Here is a 16,981-nt window from a genome sequence, read left to right as displayed (position 1 = left end):
TTTCCAAACTTTTATGAATTTTAAATAATGAAAATATTTTTTTTAATACACATCTAATAAATTTATTACAATTAATAAATAAGTATAATTTATATAGAATGGCATATATTTTGTCATTGGTGACATTGTGTAATTGTTTAAATGTGATGGTATTGATATTTTCATCAAGATTTAAACCTCATTGGAATTTTTTTAATGAATATTTATGTTGAAGAAAATTTCTACTATTTTCTATTTCATTGGTTTATATACTTTTATTTAAAAATAATCTTTTATAAAACTCTTCACCTCAAGGTAATTTTTAGTCAATTGACTAATTTTAAAAAAAATTGGCTGATAATTTGATATTTAATGTAATCTAAATCACTATACTTTATAAAATTTAGTTCTAAAAAATATTTTAAATGGCTTAATAATTTATTTTATTAAATAATTTAAACTCTTAAGATTTTGATATATGATTAGATTTAATTCATTTATTAGTGAAATTAAAATTAATTAAGTAAGTTTTATCATAATTATTAGTTACTTTAGAAATTTTTATCAAAATAATATTCTAGATAGATTGTTTGATTTAAGAACAATATAGAATTACAAAGATCTATATGATATTAGCTCGCTCAAATCTTGATTAAGAAAGCATCGCTATCTATTATATACAAAATTAATTTTTTAAATATATTAATATCTCATTTATTTTTATAATAGTAATTCATAAGCTTCTATTTTAAAGATACATTCATTCCCTCCCATTTCCCACACATGGGAGCTTTATTAGAGTGATTTTATTGAGTTGTAAAATGCCCTAATTTGTCCAAAGTGGAATAAGAGGAACTTTTACTAGCTTGGAATAAATTTGAGGGCCACTTTAATTTGGCCAAAGTATGTCTTGTCCATTAGAACAACCCTGTACTCGCTGGAGGGTATACTTCCATTCTCAAACACTGCCTCCAATGGAATGCTCAACCAACAAAATAAAAATAACTTAACTACAATTATTTTAACCCTGTTAAATTCTTAAAATATTTTTTTTTAAAACATTCATGAATTTTATCTATTTAGAAATAATATAGAACTTAACTTTGACAAAAAATCGAATTGATTTCATTATAAAAAATATAAAATTAAATTTAACTTAATTTATTTTTAAACAATTAAAAAATTAAAAATTAATTTATTTGTTTATATTTTTACCAATATTTAAACCTTACTAAATTGTCATTGGGATATGCTGGAAAATCCTCTATTTTTTACCTCATTTATTCGCCCACTTTTATTTTATAGATAAATAAAATTAGAAAGATATTTTTAAAACCTCTTCATCTTCAAGTCTATTGCATCTCCTCCCATTCCTGAACTTCAAATTGTTTTGGTTTGTAGGTTTTTTTTTTTGAATTCTCCCACAATATTTCTCACTAAAAAATCTACCACAACATTCATCTAACATTTTTGTGGAGAATTTAACATTAAGGGTGATGCATTATCAAAATTGGAAATCAATCAAATTGTCCCTCTCATCCAAGAAAAATTTCAAGTTTTTTGACATCCATTGAAGATGTGTAGGAACTAAAACAACACTTGAATCCTTTTGGATAGTGATTCGTAGATAACATTTAAGGGTGGTGGTGAGAATAGACATCAAAAGGAAATTATAGTAATTTTTCATTGACTACAAAACTATTCTCACTCCACTATAGTCCACTCTCTACTATTGTACACTATTGTAGTTACACCTTGGACATAATAATACACACATTTTCAAAATAATTTCAAATTAATATCTTTCCAAACTTTTATGAATTTTAAATAATGAAAATATTTTTTTTAATACACATCTAATAAATTTATTACAATTAATAAATAAGTATAATTTATATAGAATGGGATATATTTTGTCATTGGTGACATTGTGTAATTGTTTAAATGTGATGGTATTGATATTTTCATCAAGATTTAAACCTCATTGGAATTTTGTTGATGAATATTTATGTTGAAGAAAATTTCTACTATTTTCTATTTCATTGGTTAATATGCTTTTATTTAAAATTAATCTTTTATAAAACTCTTCACCTCAAGGTAATTTTTAGTCAATTGACTAATTTTAAAAAAAATTGGCTAATAATTTGATATTTAATGTAATCTAAATCACTATGCTTTATAAAATTTAGTTCCAAAAAATATTTTAATTGGCTTAATAATTTATTTTATTAAATAATTTAAACTCTTAAGATTTTGATATATGATTATATTTAATTCATTTATTAGTGAAATTAAAATTAATTAAATAATTTTTATCATAATTATTAGTTACTTGAAAAATTTATATCAAAATAATATTCTAGATAGATTGTTTGATTTAAGAACAATATAGAATTACAAAGATCTATAATATATTAGCTCGCTCAAATCTTGATTAAAAAAGCATAGCTATTTATTATATACAAAATTAATTTTTTAAATCTATTAATGTCTCATTTATTTTTATAATAGTAATTCATAAGCTTCTGTTTAATTCAAAATATTTTAAAGATACATTCATTCCCTCCCATTTCCCACACATGGGAGCTTTATTATAGTGATTTTATTGAGTTGTAAAATGCCCTAATTTGTCCAAAATGGAATAAGAGGAACTTTTACTAGCTTGGAATAAATTTGAGGGCCACTTTAATCTGGCCAAAGTATGTCTTGTCCATTAGAACAACCCTGTACTCGCTGGTGGGTATACTTCCATTCTCAAACACTGCTTCCAATGGAATGCTGCAACCAACAAAATAAAAATAACTTAACTACAATTATTTTAACCTTGTTAAATTCTTTAAATTTTTTATTTTTTTTTAAATCATGAATTTTATCTATTTAGAAATAACATAAAACTTAACTTTGACAGAAAAATCGAATTGATTTCGTTATAAGAAATATAAAATTAAATTTAACTTAATTTATTTTTAAACAATTAAAAAATTAAAAATTAAACAATTAAAAAATAAAAAATTAGTTTATTTGAGAAAAAATTTAATTTGATTTTTTTTTAAAATAAGGTTTAAAATTGGGGTTCGTTTGGTTCGTGGAATTTAAAAAATCCGGATTTCTACAAACCTTGGTCTAGCCAAATCAAGGTTTTACATATCTTTATTCTGATTTTTGGGATTATACTGAAACTGTTTGTTTCACTCTGAAGATGCATGTGAAGTGGTAAGCTTGGAGTTGAAAGCAAATTTCAAAAAGTAGTCCAATCTATTGTTTTTACACTCCTTAAAAAACAAAGCCAGGTTTTGATTTTCAATTCCTGCCTCTAGTAGGAATTTGGAAAACCTGGTTTTGAGACAAAATTGGAAGTCGCGTATGCTAATTCCATTTTGCAAATTTTGAAACAAACGCACAAATTTTCAAATTCGAGTTTTGAAAAAGCCAATTCCTGTCATCTTCCACGAACCAAACGAGCCCTTTTGATTTATTTTACATAATTATTCTATAAGTGGAAAAAAAAATCTTACTTGACTTCTCCAACAAAGTCATCAGAGTTGAATTTATCTTCGTCCATAATTCTAATGTTAATATCGTATTCACCTTCTGATATGTTGAATACAAATGCCTCGTTCCACACTGGCTCTGTGCCCCCTCCTGCACCAAAATAACTCTTTTCAGCGCATAGCAAAAGGAGCAACAAAAAATATATTATTTTCCATAAATTGGATGATCAATTTGCTAGAAAGTATAGATGATGGTCATGGGTTTGATATCTATGTTATGATCATAGGTTTGATTTTTCTAAATTTATCTATATGAATGAAAAACAGAATATATGGTAGAAGTTATAGAGATGTATAGAGCTAATGGTAACTGAATTGTTTTTCCTAAATTTGTTATTTAGAAAGAGAACAATTCATATAATAGAAGTTATAGTAATGTATGGTGATAATGGTATAAATTTGACTTTTCTACATTCATTCCACTTGTTTCGAAGTATGTATAGAAATTAAAATAATTTATGATGATGATGGTCATAAGTTTGATTTTTTTTTTTTTCCGGATTTATCTTATTTGAATAAAGGACAAGTCATATGATAAAGGTTATAGAGATAAATGCATATAAGTCATATATTTGATTTTTCTAAATTTCTATAATAAAAGATTATAGATGTATGAGAATCATGGTTATGGCTTTCAATTATCTAAATTCATCTCACTTGCCTTTAAGACAATTCATATGAATAGAAATTATACTACGTGGTGATGGTGATCATAGGTTTGATTTCTCTACATTAATCTGAAATGAATACATGACAATTCATATGATAAAGGTTATAGATCAGATGTAGATGTATGTATATGATAGTTATAGATTTGAATTTTCTAAATTTCCTATTTTCTTTGAATTAATGCATGCAAAAAATGATCATAGATTTGGTTCTACTAGATTAATATAATTTGGACAAAGGATACATTCTAATTGTAGAAATTATAAAGATATAAACATACTATAATGGCAGGCTTGATTTTTCTAACTTCCTCCCATATGAAAAATAGAAGTCAGTTCATATAACAATACATGCCTTAGCTAATCAAAGATTTAATTTCTTGAAAGATTAATCAGATTTGATTGAACACCAATTACTATCAATAATTTTTTTTTCAGATATCAAAAAAATAAGGGGCAATTCCTTACCGGATGAAGTGTTGCTTCTTTGCTCCTCATTTCTGCATCTAAGAATGCAATAAGGATTCATCTTGCCTGCACCCACCTCTACTTTTTCAGCCAATTTAGATTTTGAGAGAATAACATAAATAAACTTGATATAAAATAATGAATGACGTATGCCCTAAAAACAAATAAAACCTAAAGAGAGAGATAAAGCATGTTACAGATGATATCTTTGTCGCAGAGTTCCTCAGCCTTCACCAGCAACACCTCCAAAGTTCCCCGCGCCATTGTTTTGCACAGATGATATCTTAACTTTGTATTCGCCTAATGAAGAATTTAGAATTACACAGCGGTACAAAATTAGGGTTTGTGTATAAATAATAAGAAAACAATTTGAACAAAACGTTGCAATGACATGACGACGTTTTAAATCCTTAACCAGGGGATTTGATACCATTTGTTTCCTCCTAAATAAGAAATTGTATATTATTTGTGGCATTTTGATGTTGGAATAATTAATGGAAGTGTGATGTGAATGTCTTTTGAGTTTTGGTTTAAGACTATATATTTAAATTTTTTATTAGTTAAAAGGATATGTTTTAGGTTTTGATTTGCTTAGATGGTTTTTTTTTAATCATATTAAAAAGTGGATTTTAGATTAGTGTACTTGAAATCGGAATATGAGTTTTAAACAATTTATTTCAAGTTTTCATTTATTTAAATGACTTGTATTATTAAATCGAGAGCTTTTTACAGCGGCAACAATCTTCAATGTAAACATTTTCTATTTTGCAAAAAGTTTGACATTCATTTACATATTAGAAAAATAAAATAGAAATATACATTTTCTTATTATTATGATTTATCAAAAAAAAAAAAAAAATTAATTTGCACATGGTCAAATAAATCATTGTCTAAATTTGAATTTTTGTGTTCATTTGAATACAATATTTACTAAATTTATATTAATTCTTTTTTGAAATTAGATACCTTACAAAAAAAATTGAATTAAATTTTTAGGTATACTAGTTATATTAATAGATGGATGTTATTAGAGAAACAAATGTGATTTCAGATCAATCATTTAAGTTTATTTAAATGACTTATATTATGTTACACTAATAGATGAATGTTATTAGAGAAACAATATGATTTCCAAATAAATCATTTAAGTAAATGCCATTAATTATTGAAGAGTGGATCTAAAGAAGAGGTTACAAATTGTTTGAGGCTTTGATGTTTGTTCTTAGAATTAATTGCCAATAATATTATTAAAATATTTTATTCAATTAAGATTTTAAGTTATTGTAAGATGATTGCAAATAATGTTTTAAAAGAGAATTGGAAGTTCACGCAATTATAAGGACCATTATTGATAACAAAGAAAATTGGCATAAACTAAAATCTTAAAGCTAATAAGTATGTCTTCTATGATCATTCTGTTGTCACATTCTTGGAAATAATGTAAGAGAATTATCTTTTACTTTATCTATTTATCTTTTATGTTTTATTTTATTTATTAAGTGTCTAATTAAAAGATGGGGCAAATTTTACATCATGGGAGATAAGATTAATAATCAAAAATTGAATCCAAATCTTGTAACAAATCCTCATCAAATAAAGATGTCACCATCCATTCAATTGTGCCTTCATTTTCAATGATTTCTTTAAGCCTTGTGCCACTATCATAGAGATGATATCTAAATTCATCCAAAAACTATAATTGACTTCCATGAATTGTTTCCCCAGCAATTCAAAAATAGATTCAACAATATCTTTTTTGTTTGATTTCAAAAATACATTTCAAGTGTTGTTCCCCTATTGGCCCAAAGAAACCTTCATGACAAAAATTAATCTTCAATGTGAAATTTGATTCCATATCCTTTGGACACAATCCTAAGCTCTCTACTCTAAAATCCACTATAGATTGACAAGCTAAAATAACATCCACCTTTCTCAAACTTCTACATTTATAATTTTGTGCATTAATGACATGTGAAATTTTAGCTAAGCTTCAAACATTGGATCTAGCTACAAAATAAAGAACAAGAATGCGTTTAAAATAGGCAAAAATAGAACAATAAACAATTCCCTATAAATATATGAATACAATTACAATTTATAGACTTCCTCAAAGGAAAAATAGAATAAAACTAGAAAAGAAAGGGTGATGCTTAGTTAGCTTAAATATTAATAAAATAGGCTTTATCTAGCCTAGCAAAAATCATCCACAAAGAGTGGATTAAATGATCCATAATTTAGAAGGAAAAAAAAAAAAAAAAGTTTGGTAAATTATTTGTGCTAACACCACCCCCCAACCCCCACACCACCACCCCCCCCCGCGCCCCTTAAGCCTTTAACTAAGGAGACAAAAGCATAAGGAAAAAGAGAAGAGGGAAAACCTGTTGGCAACAACCACCACCCCCTACCCCACCCATCCACCCCCTCTCAAAATATGCACTCAGAAGACATCCTCTGAGACATAAGAAATGTGACGATGGTTGTCGAAGGATAGCTAGCATAATTTGAAATGAAGAATCTTATTTGTAAGCAGGATTAAGAACATGATCAATCTGCATGATTGTCCCCAATGACACCACTCAAATAGTGAGAATATGAAAAATAAAGGAAAAATAGTAGACAATTGAAGATATAAAAGATAATAATCTTCATATATAAAAGATAATAATCTTCATAGTCACCTCCAAAAAATGAATGTATGAAAAACAATGGGAAAAAAAACTATTTGTCAAGGATGCAAATGATGCATCAATTTGTATGAGTGACTCTAACAACACTACTCAACCATTAAAGAAAAATTTCTAGTTGAAAATGCAAGTGTTAATTATCTATAAAACTGATCAATTGTGCAACAAAGGAAGAATCCCCACAAATAATTGAAAACCCCTCCATAATATTGAAAGGAAAGGAATGACGAGTCCACTAAAATGGTGAGTCACTAAGAGGAAGATGAAGGTTAGGTCTATGTAGAAAGAACATGATCTTGGCATACTTGTGATGAACCATAAAACTTAGTTCAACCTCTATTTCCATTACTATTCAATGCAAGCCTCTACTTTTGATTTGAAGAAAAATATTTGGCTTTCATATGAAATAATAATATAGCATCAAACTTATGGAGGCTGAAAAATTCATTCTTTATGAACTCTAAATTTATTCATTACTTGCAAAATATATTACTCTTTTGTTTAGAAACTATGGTAATTTAGAATTTTTTTCTTTGGTAGCATATATAAAATTTTAGCTAAACTTCAAACATTAGATCTAGTTAGAAAAGAAAGAACAAGCATGTGGGTAAAAGAAGAAGAAATAGAACAAGAATGAGAGCAATAAACATTTTCTTATTAATCTACAAATGAATACAATTACAATATGTAGACTTCTTCAAGGAAAAAGGGAAAGAAAAAATGGAATCAAACTAAAAAAGGAAAGATGTCCCTTAGTTAGCTTAAACACTAAGTAAAGTAGCTTTATCCAACCTAGCCAGAATTATCCATAAAAAATGGATAATTGTTGTTAAGGTCTTGATGTTCTTAGTAGCCTTGACATTTCTTTGATATCTCTATATCAAACCAAGTGCTCAAGTACATGGTGCTACTCCATTTTTAAAGTACCCCATGCTCAAAAATGAAAAAGACCCTACACCCCATCAAAATCCTAGAAAATCTTATCAAAATCTAATCAAAATCTAATCCAAAAATCAGTCATACAACCAACATCCTAAACGATTAGAAAATAACAAAATATGCCCAAGAATCCAAAACTAAAGGGTTCAATGTAAAAGGAAAATTTCCCCCATAGTTACCCAAAAATACTTGTTTCCTTAATCCCCAAGGATTAGGATATGCAAATTATTTTCCCCCTGTCCTATTTAGCTCTTCATTGTGAGAATATAATTGGTAATATATTGTATCTTACATTTACAATTGCATTAGTTTCATTATAAATATTAATTGCATTGCTTGCATCCTTATATTAGTTAAATTACCATCTTAGTTTGCATTTGTATATAAAATTTTATTATCATTTTTTTTATTGGTAAAAGGTCAAAGCCAATTTTTTTTAATTATTAAATAAATTTTACAAGATTACTCCATTCAAGTGGGCACTAGTAGGAAAGAATAGAGCCAAAAAAATCTCCAGTCTTGCCCAAGGACTTATGTCCTCCAAAATTACAAACAATAATATAGGGGCATTCCCCTATCACAAATTTAAAAGACTATGAATATTTCCTCACTTTACAATATTTGCATCTTAGTTTATTCTTCTTCTTGGTATACTTTGTTGTTTTCCTTTGAAAAAATGATAATTTTACTCCATATCCTTCATAAATTGAGGTTTCTATTTTATTTAACCTACATATGTAAATGCCTCTTGACTAGGACCACACCATCATTGTTAGATCAAATAAGGTGGCTAAAAATAAAATTTGTTATTCTTAACATGTTACACAAGTCGTTTAACTAGTCCCTCCATTTAGTTTGCTTCATGGGGGATACTTGAAGACATGGGATGATTGAATCTTCTTTAATTTGAACTAAGATCTAGATTTCTAAAGGATAAATTAAAATTTGCCTTGTCGATCAAATAGTTAAAAGCTAAATCATTCTATTAATATCGGATTTATTAAGCCGTAAGTAAATTTAAATATAACTTGAATAAGTATCAGAATAAAATGATAAATGAATAAAATGGAGAGTCTATGGCTTCAAATAGGCCAAAAATTAGAGCTTCCATTTAATATGCCTTATTAAGGATTTGTAGAGATCATGTTTTATGAGTAATGAAAACCTCATATCTTCTATAACTAAATATTATTGTTAGAAGAGTTTAAAATTGATTGAAGAGAATTAAATAAAAATCTATATCAGTAATCTACGGAATCTTAGGTTTTATTTAAGATAAAAAGAGTTTTAACCCAGTATGTTTATATATTGGTATATTAGATCTATAAAAGATGTTAAAATAAGGCTAGTTAGTGAGTTTTTGAAATAGTCTTATCCAACTAATACAATAGTGATCAAGATAATAGGGGAGATCCCAATAAACCCTATAGTAAACCTAAATAACTTGAATACTAATTCACTACCCTAGAATTCTTATATCAAATTAATATAGTGAGTTATTTTTTTTGTCTTGTTGCCAATATCTATCATATATATTTCCATGGTTATTATTTTATTTTATAGATTGGAACATTAAACTGCTATATAGATGTCTCATCCAAATACCAAAATGATCTATAGACCTTTCCATACTAAAATAGATATCCAATACAAACCAATTTACGAATTTCAATTTTAATAATTTTTTCTATACAAGAAATGACATTCTATTATAGGATAGCTTCACCCATGAATATTAATTTCTATTAATTTATCTTGAGAACCATAGGATTAAAAATGATACTAGTTTTTTACAATTTGGAATAAGGTGTTAGTAGGGGAGAGAACCGCAATAGGGAGACCAAAAAGTAATGAAGGGAGATATGAAATCATTATGATAAGGGAGAGTTGAACAAGGAAACATAGTAAGAAGAGTTCTAACTAAAAGGGAATGGAATATGGAAAGACTGGGAAAGGAGGGAGGAAGAGGAAATGATAGGCTTCTCAATACCAAATAGAAAATTAGAACAAAAGTAAATGAGGATAATAAACGTAGAAAAGGAAAATGGAAATGAATATCACACAAAGGAAAGAGGGCAAAAAAGTGAGAAAGAAACAAAAAAAAAAATATCATACATAACAAAGGGAAGAGAATAAGAAGATAATAAGCTAAGAATAGGGAGAAAGGATTAAAAAAGGAGATCACATACAAGGAAAGATGATACAATAGCGAGGGGTAATGATATAATCTAAAATCTATAAGATTTATAGAATTGATATGGGAAACTTTTAATTCTATGATAGGTTGAAACTGAAATACTCTACCAAGTATGATGTTGCTAAGAGAAGTGATATCCTAATAAATGTAGAATTAATAATGTAATAAGATAAGGGTGTTGATATATTTAATTATTTTTTTCTAAGATTGTTTCCCCATCTACTCCTTTGTTGGCTAAGAAATATGCTTCTTTGTTTCCTTCCCAATAGATATGTCCTATGGATGCTTCTTTGAACTTATCTAAGAATTATAATTCATACTCCAATTTGGAGTTAAGTTACTAATTTTTAGTTTCCCTATTTTAGATTGCATTCAAAATATCTGAGAATCTCCTTTGATAACTAGTTTACTAATCCCCAAAATTCCAACTGATGGCTTAATCCTTTAGTTAAAGTTTCAACTCTAATAAATTGTTAGATATTACCCCTAAAGCCTTAGCTCTTTTAAGGATGCATTTACATCTATTAGTTTAGATGATATGTCATAGTCCTTCTTGACTAAGATAGCCTCTAGATGCCCCATCAAAATAAACATTGTCCCAACCTTTTGGAGGTGGTGTCCACCTTCATGTTGCTCTAGCCTCTTTGTTTGATTTTGAGTAGATCATCAAAGGATCAATTAAGTTGTACTAGTTTTTCATGTAGGGGACCTCAGTCCTAAGTAAGGTGATCAAACACTAAGGAGGATAGTATAGGAGGTCAATAAGTGTCCAAGATGGCACAAGATAGTTTAAGAAATCTCATCATGTACTTAGGCAAGTTATTTGCATATTATAACAAGGTTATTGGCAAGTCAAAGGCTAGTTAACGATTGGTCAAACATAAAGAGTTGACAAAAAATCTTCATTTTAATGTTTCATAATGATTTTACATGTTTTGGTATAGTTTTGTAGGCATTTGAAGTCTTTTATGTGAAGTTTGTGTAAAATTTGTAAAAATTGCACTAAATTGCAATAAAAGTTGTCATGCAACTTTTTGCAATTTTTATTGCAAACTGGAAGTCTACCAGTTAGATCATTGTTTAGATCGAGCATGGAAAGATGAAGTTGTAAGGTGAAGAGTTGTGACCTATAAATTGATTATCTTCAACCTAGTTTGGTTTGGATACCATTGTACAGGTTTGGAATGAAATAATACATCTTTTTGGAGGGAAATCTATGTACAATTAGACTGTATCTTTCTAAATCCTTTTGCAAAGTGATAGTAAGTTGTTCGTTATGTTTTTAGAAAGTTGAATTTTTGTTTATTGGTGAATGTAATGATTGGTTTTGGTTGAGTAGGAGAAAGTAGTTTGAGTTTTGGATTTTTATTTAGACTGTTCTTTACCATATCCTGGTGCAAGGTTTTGAATGAAATTAATGAATATCTCTTGTTTCCCTTGGTGAAACTTATTGATGGTGGTTGTGTAGAAAGGTTCTATGATGTGAAAGACATTCTTATTTTGTATCTTTTCAATCTCCACTTGCCTATGGTATTATATCAAATTTGAGTCTCTACAATCAATTTGCCAATGTGTTGATAGTCTAAGATTAAATTTACAGAGGTCAAAAAATAGATCATGGAGGGTTGAGATTTGGTAGATAACAAGGTGGAAGAGTTTCAATGGTGTTGGAAGAAGAAAACTTGATTTGGGTTTCAAGATTGGGAGACTAGAAACTCAAACTTTGATTTTAAGCCTAAAAGCCTAAAAACTAGGGCTCGAGGATTAAGGAGTTAGGAGTAATGACCTAGAATCCATCTTGTAGAATTATGCATGTCTTTTTTTGCTAAAAGTTATTTTTCAATTTATTTGGGGGATTGTTTGGAATTTCTTGAAGTTTAGTGTTGTTGCTAGTTGAATAGGGCTACAAGGAAAGAGCCCTCATTAGGTCTCCTAGTATAGTTTGTAGGTTTGGCTTAGGAAGAAGCCCAAAACCTATCAGAGAGTAATGTAACTTGGTGGAATGGTAGAGAAGGATGTATTCGTGTGTTTGGAAGCTTGAGATCTTGGAAGGTGCAAGGGAGTGAGGTGTGTGGAATCCTTTTTGAAGTCTTTAGGCTACTTGGAAGATAGAGATAGGATTGTGAAGGTGAATTTGGTGTGTGGAAGAGACCAATCACCATTACCCTCTTCTTGAGTAGGTCCTAGAAAGGTGTATTAGGATATCCTATTGGGTTTACACCTCTTACTTACATCATAAGTGGTATCAGAGCTCAACTTGGAGATTTTAGTTAAGATGTTTGCACCTAATCTATGTTCTATATGAGGTATAGACAAAATGGTGACAAATGTGGAATTGGCCAAGGAACTTCAAGAGAAGAAATATAAGAATCAAATGTTGAAAGATAGGTTAATGTAGTTGGAAAGAAAGATAGTAGTAGTAGAGAGAGCTACCGAGAAGATTAAGGAGGACCTCAATAAAGGTGAAGAAGAGATGGAGGAAGAAGAATAATAGTATGCAGATGATTAGTATAAAAACATGCCTACAGATTAGGTAGCATTTGTAAAGGCCCTAAAGACCTTTGGGAGTAAATTTATTGATACTCCTATTTTTGGAAAGAAGATCGACCCTAATGCTACTATGGATTGGATGGAAGCTCTTGAGAGTCACTTTGTATGTCATGGAATAATAGAAGGGACGAAGGTGAGGCTAGCTCAATCAAGGATGAAAGGGGCAAAAATCACATGGTGGAATTTCATTCAAGAGGAGAGAGTCAAAGAAGGTAAATACAAAATTACCCACTGGAGGGAAATGTCTAATATAATAAGAGGTACATATGTTCTAGAGGACTATGAAGTCTAGTTACACATGAGAAGACAAAATCTAAGGTAAAGGAGTTAACTATGAGTGCATACACTATGGAGTTTCATAGGCTTTTCATCAAGTCAAGAATGGTGGAGCCAGTTAGTGTGAAAAAATTCTAGTAGGCCAGAGGAGGAAGAACTAATCAGCAAAAGGGAAAAGGAAATTTTCGAAGGAGGCCAAAAGACAATCAACCAAATAGTGAAGGTGGTAATAGAGGTGAAGGCTCACAAAGAGGGAATCAAGGATTCAAAGAGCAGAGGAGGCCATTTAATAGAGACAAAGTTTATGAAGGTGGACAAGGAAGGGGACATGGAACCATTAAGTGTTATTCATGTGGGAAGCCAGGGCATAGAGTGGCTCAATGCTCACTCAAGAACACAAATCCCACTAATTAGAATAGAGATAGAAGAAATCAATTGGTAATGATTGATGAATCTTGTTGCTTAAGTAGTTCCACACAAGTTGGGAGTGCTACACTAGTATTTGAAGGGGAAAATATGATGTTGAGGAGGACTATGCTAAAAGTACCTTTGAAGACAAAGCCACCACAAAGAAAATCCTTGTTTGGAACTCAAGGTAAGGCATATGGAAAATTATGCAAAATAATTATTGACTCTAGATCAACAGAGAATGTTGTATATTTAGAGATGGCTAAGAAGTGTAAACTTATGAGGTTACCTCATGTGGCTCCCCATAAAATTTCATGGTTAAACAAGAACCATAGTTTTATTGTTGAAGAACAAGCATAGGTAGAGTTTGAACTTAGAGAGTATAAGGATAAGGTGTTATGTGAGATCATTCCTATGGATTCATCTCATTTGATCCTAGGAATACCATGGAAGTTTGATGTAAATGAACAACATAATGCTGGAAAAAAAAAAGACCTATCTGGTAAAGAAGAATGGTAGATAGTTCAAGATGGAACCTTTCCCTGATCATATGGTGAAAGACCAAGATGATAGTGTAGTCAAACTAATAAGAGGTAAGGAGTTCCTATAGTTGACTAAAGAAGATGATTTTCAAGGATATTTTCTTTGCTAAGCCAAAAGAGGAAGTCAAAAGTAAAGATCAATACCTTTAGAGGTTGTAGAATTACAAAAAGAGTATCCTTCCATAGTTGCAGAGGAGAAACTAGAATCTTTAACACCTGTTAGAAGTATAAGTCATCATATTGTCTTAGTGCCTAGTGTAACCTTGCCCAACAAGCCTACCTACAAGCTCACACCATAGCAGAATGTAGAGATAAGTAGACAAATTACAGATTTTCCAAATAAATGGTTGGTGAGGAAAAGTTTGAGCCGGTGTGCATGTCCATCTGTTATAATGCCCAAGAATGGTGGAAAATGGAGGCTTTGTGTTGATTCAAGGGAAATTAATAAGATCACAATCATGTATAGGTTTCCTATGCCTAGACTTAAGGACCTAATAGATTATCTAGGAGAATCATGTGTTTATTCTAAATTGGATTTGAAATCAAGATATCACCAAATGAGGATCAGATAAGGGGATGAATGGAAAACAACTTTTAAGAGTAATGAGGGACTATATGAGTAGCTAGTGATGCTATTTGGCTTGAGCAATGCACCTAGCACATTCATGAGATTAATGAATAAAATTTTAGTACAATTCATTGGGAAATTTGTAATAGTCTATTGAGATGATATTTTGATATTTCGCAGGAACAGAGAAGAGCACTTGGAGCATCTTGAAATGGTAATGAAAAAGTTGCATGAGGAGAAGCTACACATCAATTTGAGAAAATGTGAGCTCTTTAAATCTAAATTAGTTTATCTTGGTTTTGTGATTTCAAAGGGATGCCTAAAAATGGATCCTAGTAAAATAGAATCTATTTTGAATTGGTCAAGTCCTAAGGTAGTAGGGGATGTTAGGAGCTTTCATGAACTAGCTAACCTTTTATAGGGAATTCATTAGAGGATTCAATGGGATAGTAGCTCCCATACTAGACACCATAAAAGGAGGAATCAAATGTAAGTTTAGGTGGACTGAAGTAGCAAAGAGAAGTTTTCAATTCTTGAAGAAGAAAGTGGTAGAATTACCCACCTTAATGCTACTTAGTTTTGACAAAGTGTTTACTGTGGAGTGTTATGATAGAAAGTATTCTCTAGGAAAATTTCTTAGTCATGAGAATCATCCCATTGCATTTTTTTTGGAAAAACTGAATGAAGCTAAGCAGAAGTATTCTACTTATGACCTTGAACTATACTCCATGGTTCAAGAACTAAAGAAATGGAAACACTACCTCATTCCAAAGGAGTTCATAGTGTACACTCATAATCATGCCCTCAATTTTCTAAATAGACAAGAGAAACTCAATCATAGACATGTTAAATGGGTGGAGCAGATTCAAGCATTTACCTTTTCAATAAAGCATAAAAAAGAGACTTCCAACAAGGTGGTTGATGCTTTAAGGAGGATACTTGCAATCCAAGAAGTCAAACTAAAAAGTATGAGATTGGAGCAGATCAATGATTTTTATAAGGAAGATTCTAATTTCAAAGAGGCCTATAAGACTTGTTTGGAGTATGCTAACACTTTTCATGGTGAATTTTCTGATTATGTATTTGAGGATGATTTTTTGTTTAAGAGTAGTAGGTTATGTATACCTAAGTCATCAACAAGGGTAAACATCATCAAAGAGAATCACAATGGGGCTCTTAGAGGATATTTTGGAGTAGACAATACACTAGAACAAGTTGTAAGGTTCTATTTCTAGCCTGGATTACAGAATGAAGTTAGGAGATATGTGGAAAGTTGTTTGATTATCAAAAGAATGAAAGGTACATCATCTAATGTAGGCTTATATCAGCCTTTGACAATACCTATAAACCCTTGGGATAACATAAGCATGGACTTTGTTCTTGGGTTACCTAAAACTTGTAGAGGAGTAGACATGGTCTTCATAGTGGTTGATAGGTTCACAAAATTGGATTATTATATACCTTGCAAGAGAAACCATGATGCATCTCAAATTGTAAACCTTTTCTTTAAAGAAGTAGTGAGAATTCAAGGACTCCCTATGATTATAGAGACAAATAGAGGCACCAAATTCATTGGAAATTTTTGGAGAACCTTGTGGAAGAAACTTGACACACATTTGGCTTTATCATCTTATCACTCTCAAACTGATGGCCAAACTGAGGTGGTGAATAGGTCCCTAGAAAATCTACTTAATTGTCTCACAAAACAACATGGTTTAGTTTGGGATGAGGTAATCAGTCAAGCTAAATATGAATATAATGATTATGTTAATAGATCAACAAGAAGGACACCTTTTGAAGTAGTATATGGTTTTCATCCAAGATGACCCATGGAACTAATGGATTAGCAAGACATGAAGCCTAGAAGTGCCACAGGGGAGACATTTGTTTAATTGATGAAGAGAGTCCATGATCAAGTCAAGGATCATTTGGAGAAATCAATAACTAATGAAAAAGGACAAGGTAGATTAGAAGAAGAAGGAGATCCATTTTAAGGTTGGTGATTTAGTAGTGGATTTTCTAAACAAGGATAGATTAACTAAAGGCCACACAACAAACTACAAATGAAAAAGATAGGTTGATGCAGGAGCATCCAGTGGTGTAAGGGCAACCCTATATCACCCAAAAATATGCTTACTATTAGTTTATGTT

The 16,981-nt window shown here is 30.0% G+C and overlaps 1 protein-coding gene across 1 annotated transcript; it reads right to left on the bottom strand.

Annotated features, from left to right (window-relative positions):
- Positions 1-2,636: 2,636 nt before the first annotated feature.
- Positions 2,637-4,930, bottom strand: LOC149543811 (elicitor-responsive protein 3-like). Its single transcript, XM_089795844.1, has 4 exons — positions 4,864-4,930; positions 4,667-4,732; positions 3,495-3,621; positions 2,637-2,757 (listed from the first exon to the last, which is right to left on the bottom strand). Exons 1-4 carry the CDS (start codon positions 4,928-4,930, stop codon positions 2,637-2,639), a joined length of 381 nt encoding a protein of 126 aa, XP_089651970.1.
- Between the last annotated feature and the right edge of the window lie 12,051 nt (positions 4,931-16,981).

This window comes from Cupressus sempervirens, chromosome 8, assembly GCF_028749045.1.
Source record: "Cupressus sempervirens isolate cs-2001-9-10 chromosome 8, ASM2874904v1, whole genome shotgun sequence".
Taxonomy (NCBI): Eukaryota; Viridiplantae; Streptophyta; class Pinopsida; order Cupressales; family Cupressaceae; genus Cupressus; species Cupressus sempervirens.
The sequence above is the reverse complement of the archived record's forward strand: the minus strand, read 5'-3'. Positions and strand labels throughout refer to the sequence as shown.

Bases quoted from the DNA above. Each gene is read 5' to 3' on its own strand.
- LOC149543811 (XM_089795844.1), bottom strand. From the start codon at position 4,930: ATGGCGCGGGGAACTTTGGAGGTGTTGCTGGTGAAGGCTGAGGAACTC. The intron at 3,622-4,666 runs GTAAGGAATTGC...ATTTTGGTGCAG, and splicing joins AAGAAGCAACACTTCATCCG to GAGGGGGCACAGAGCCAGTG. The intron at 2,758-3,494 runs GTAAGATTTTTT...TGTTGGTTGCAG, and splicing joins GACTTTGTTGGAGAAGTCAA to CATTCCATTGGAAGCAGTGT.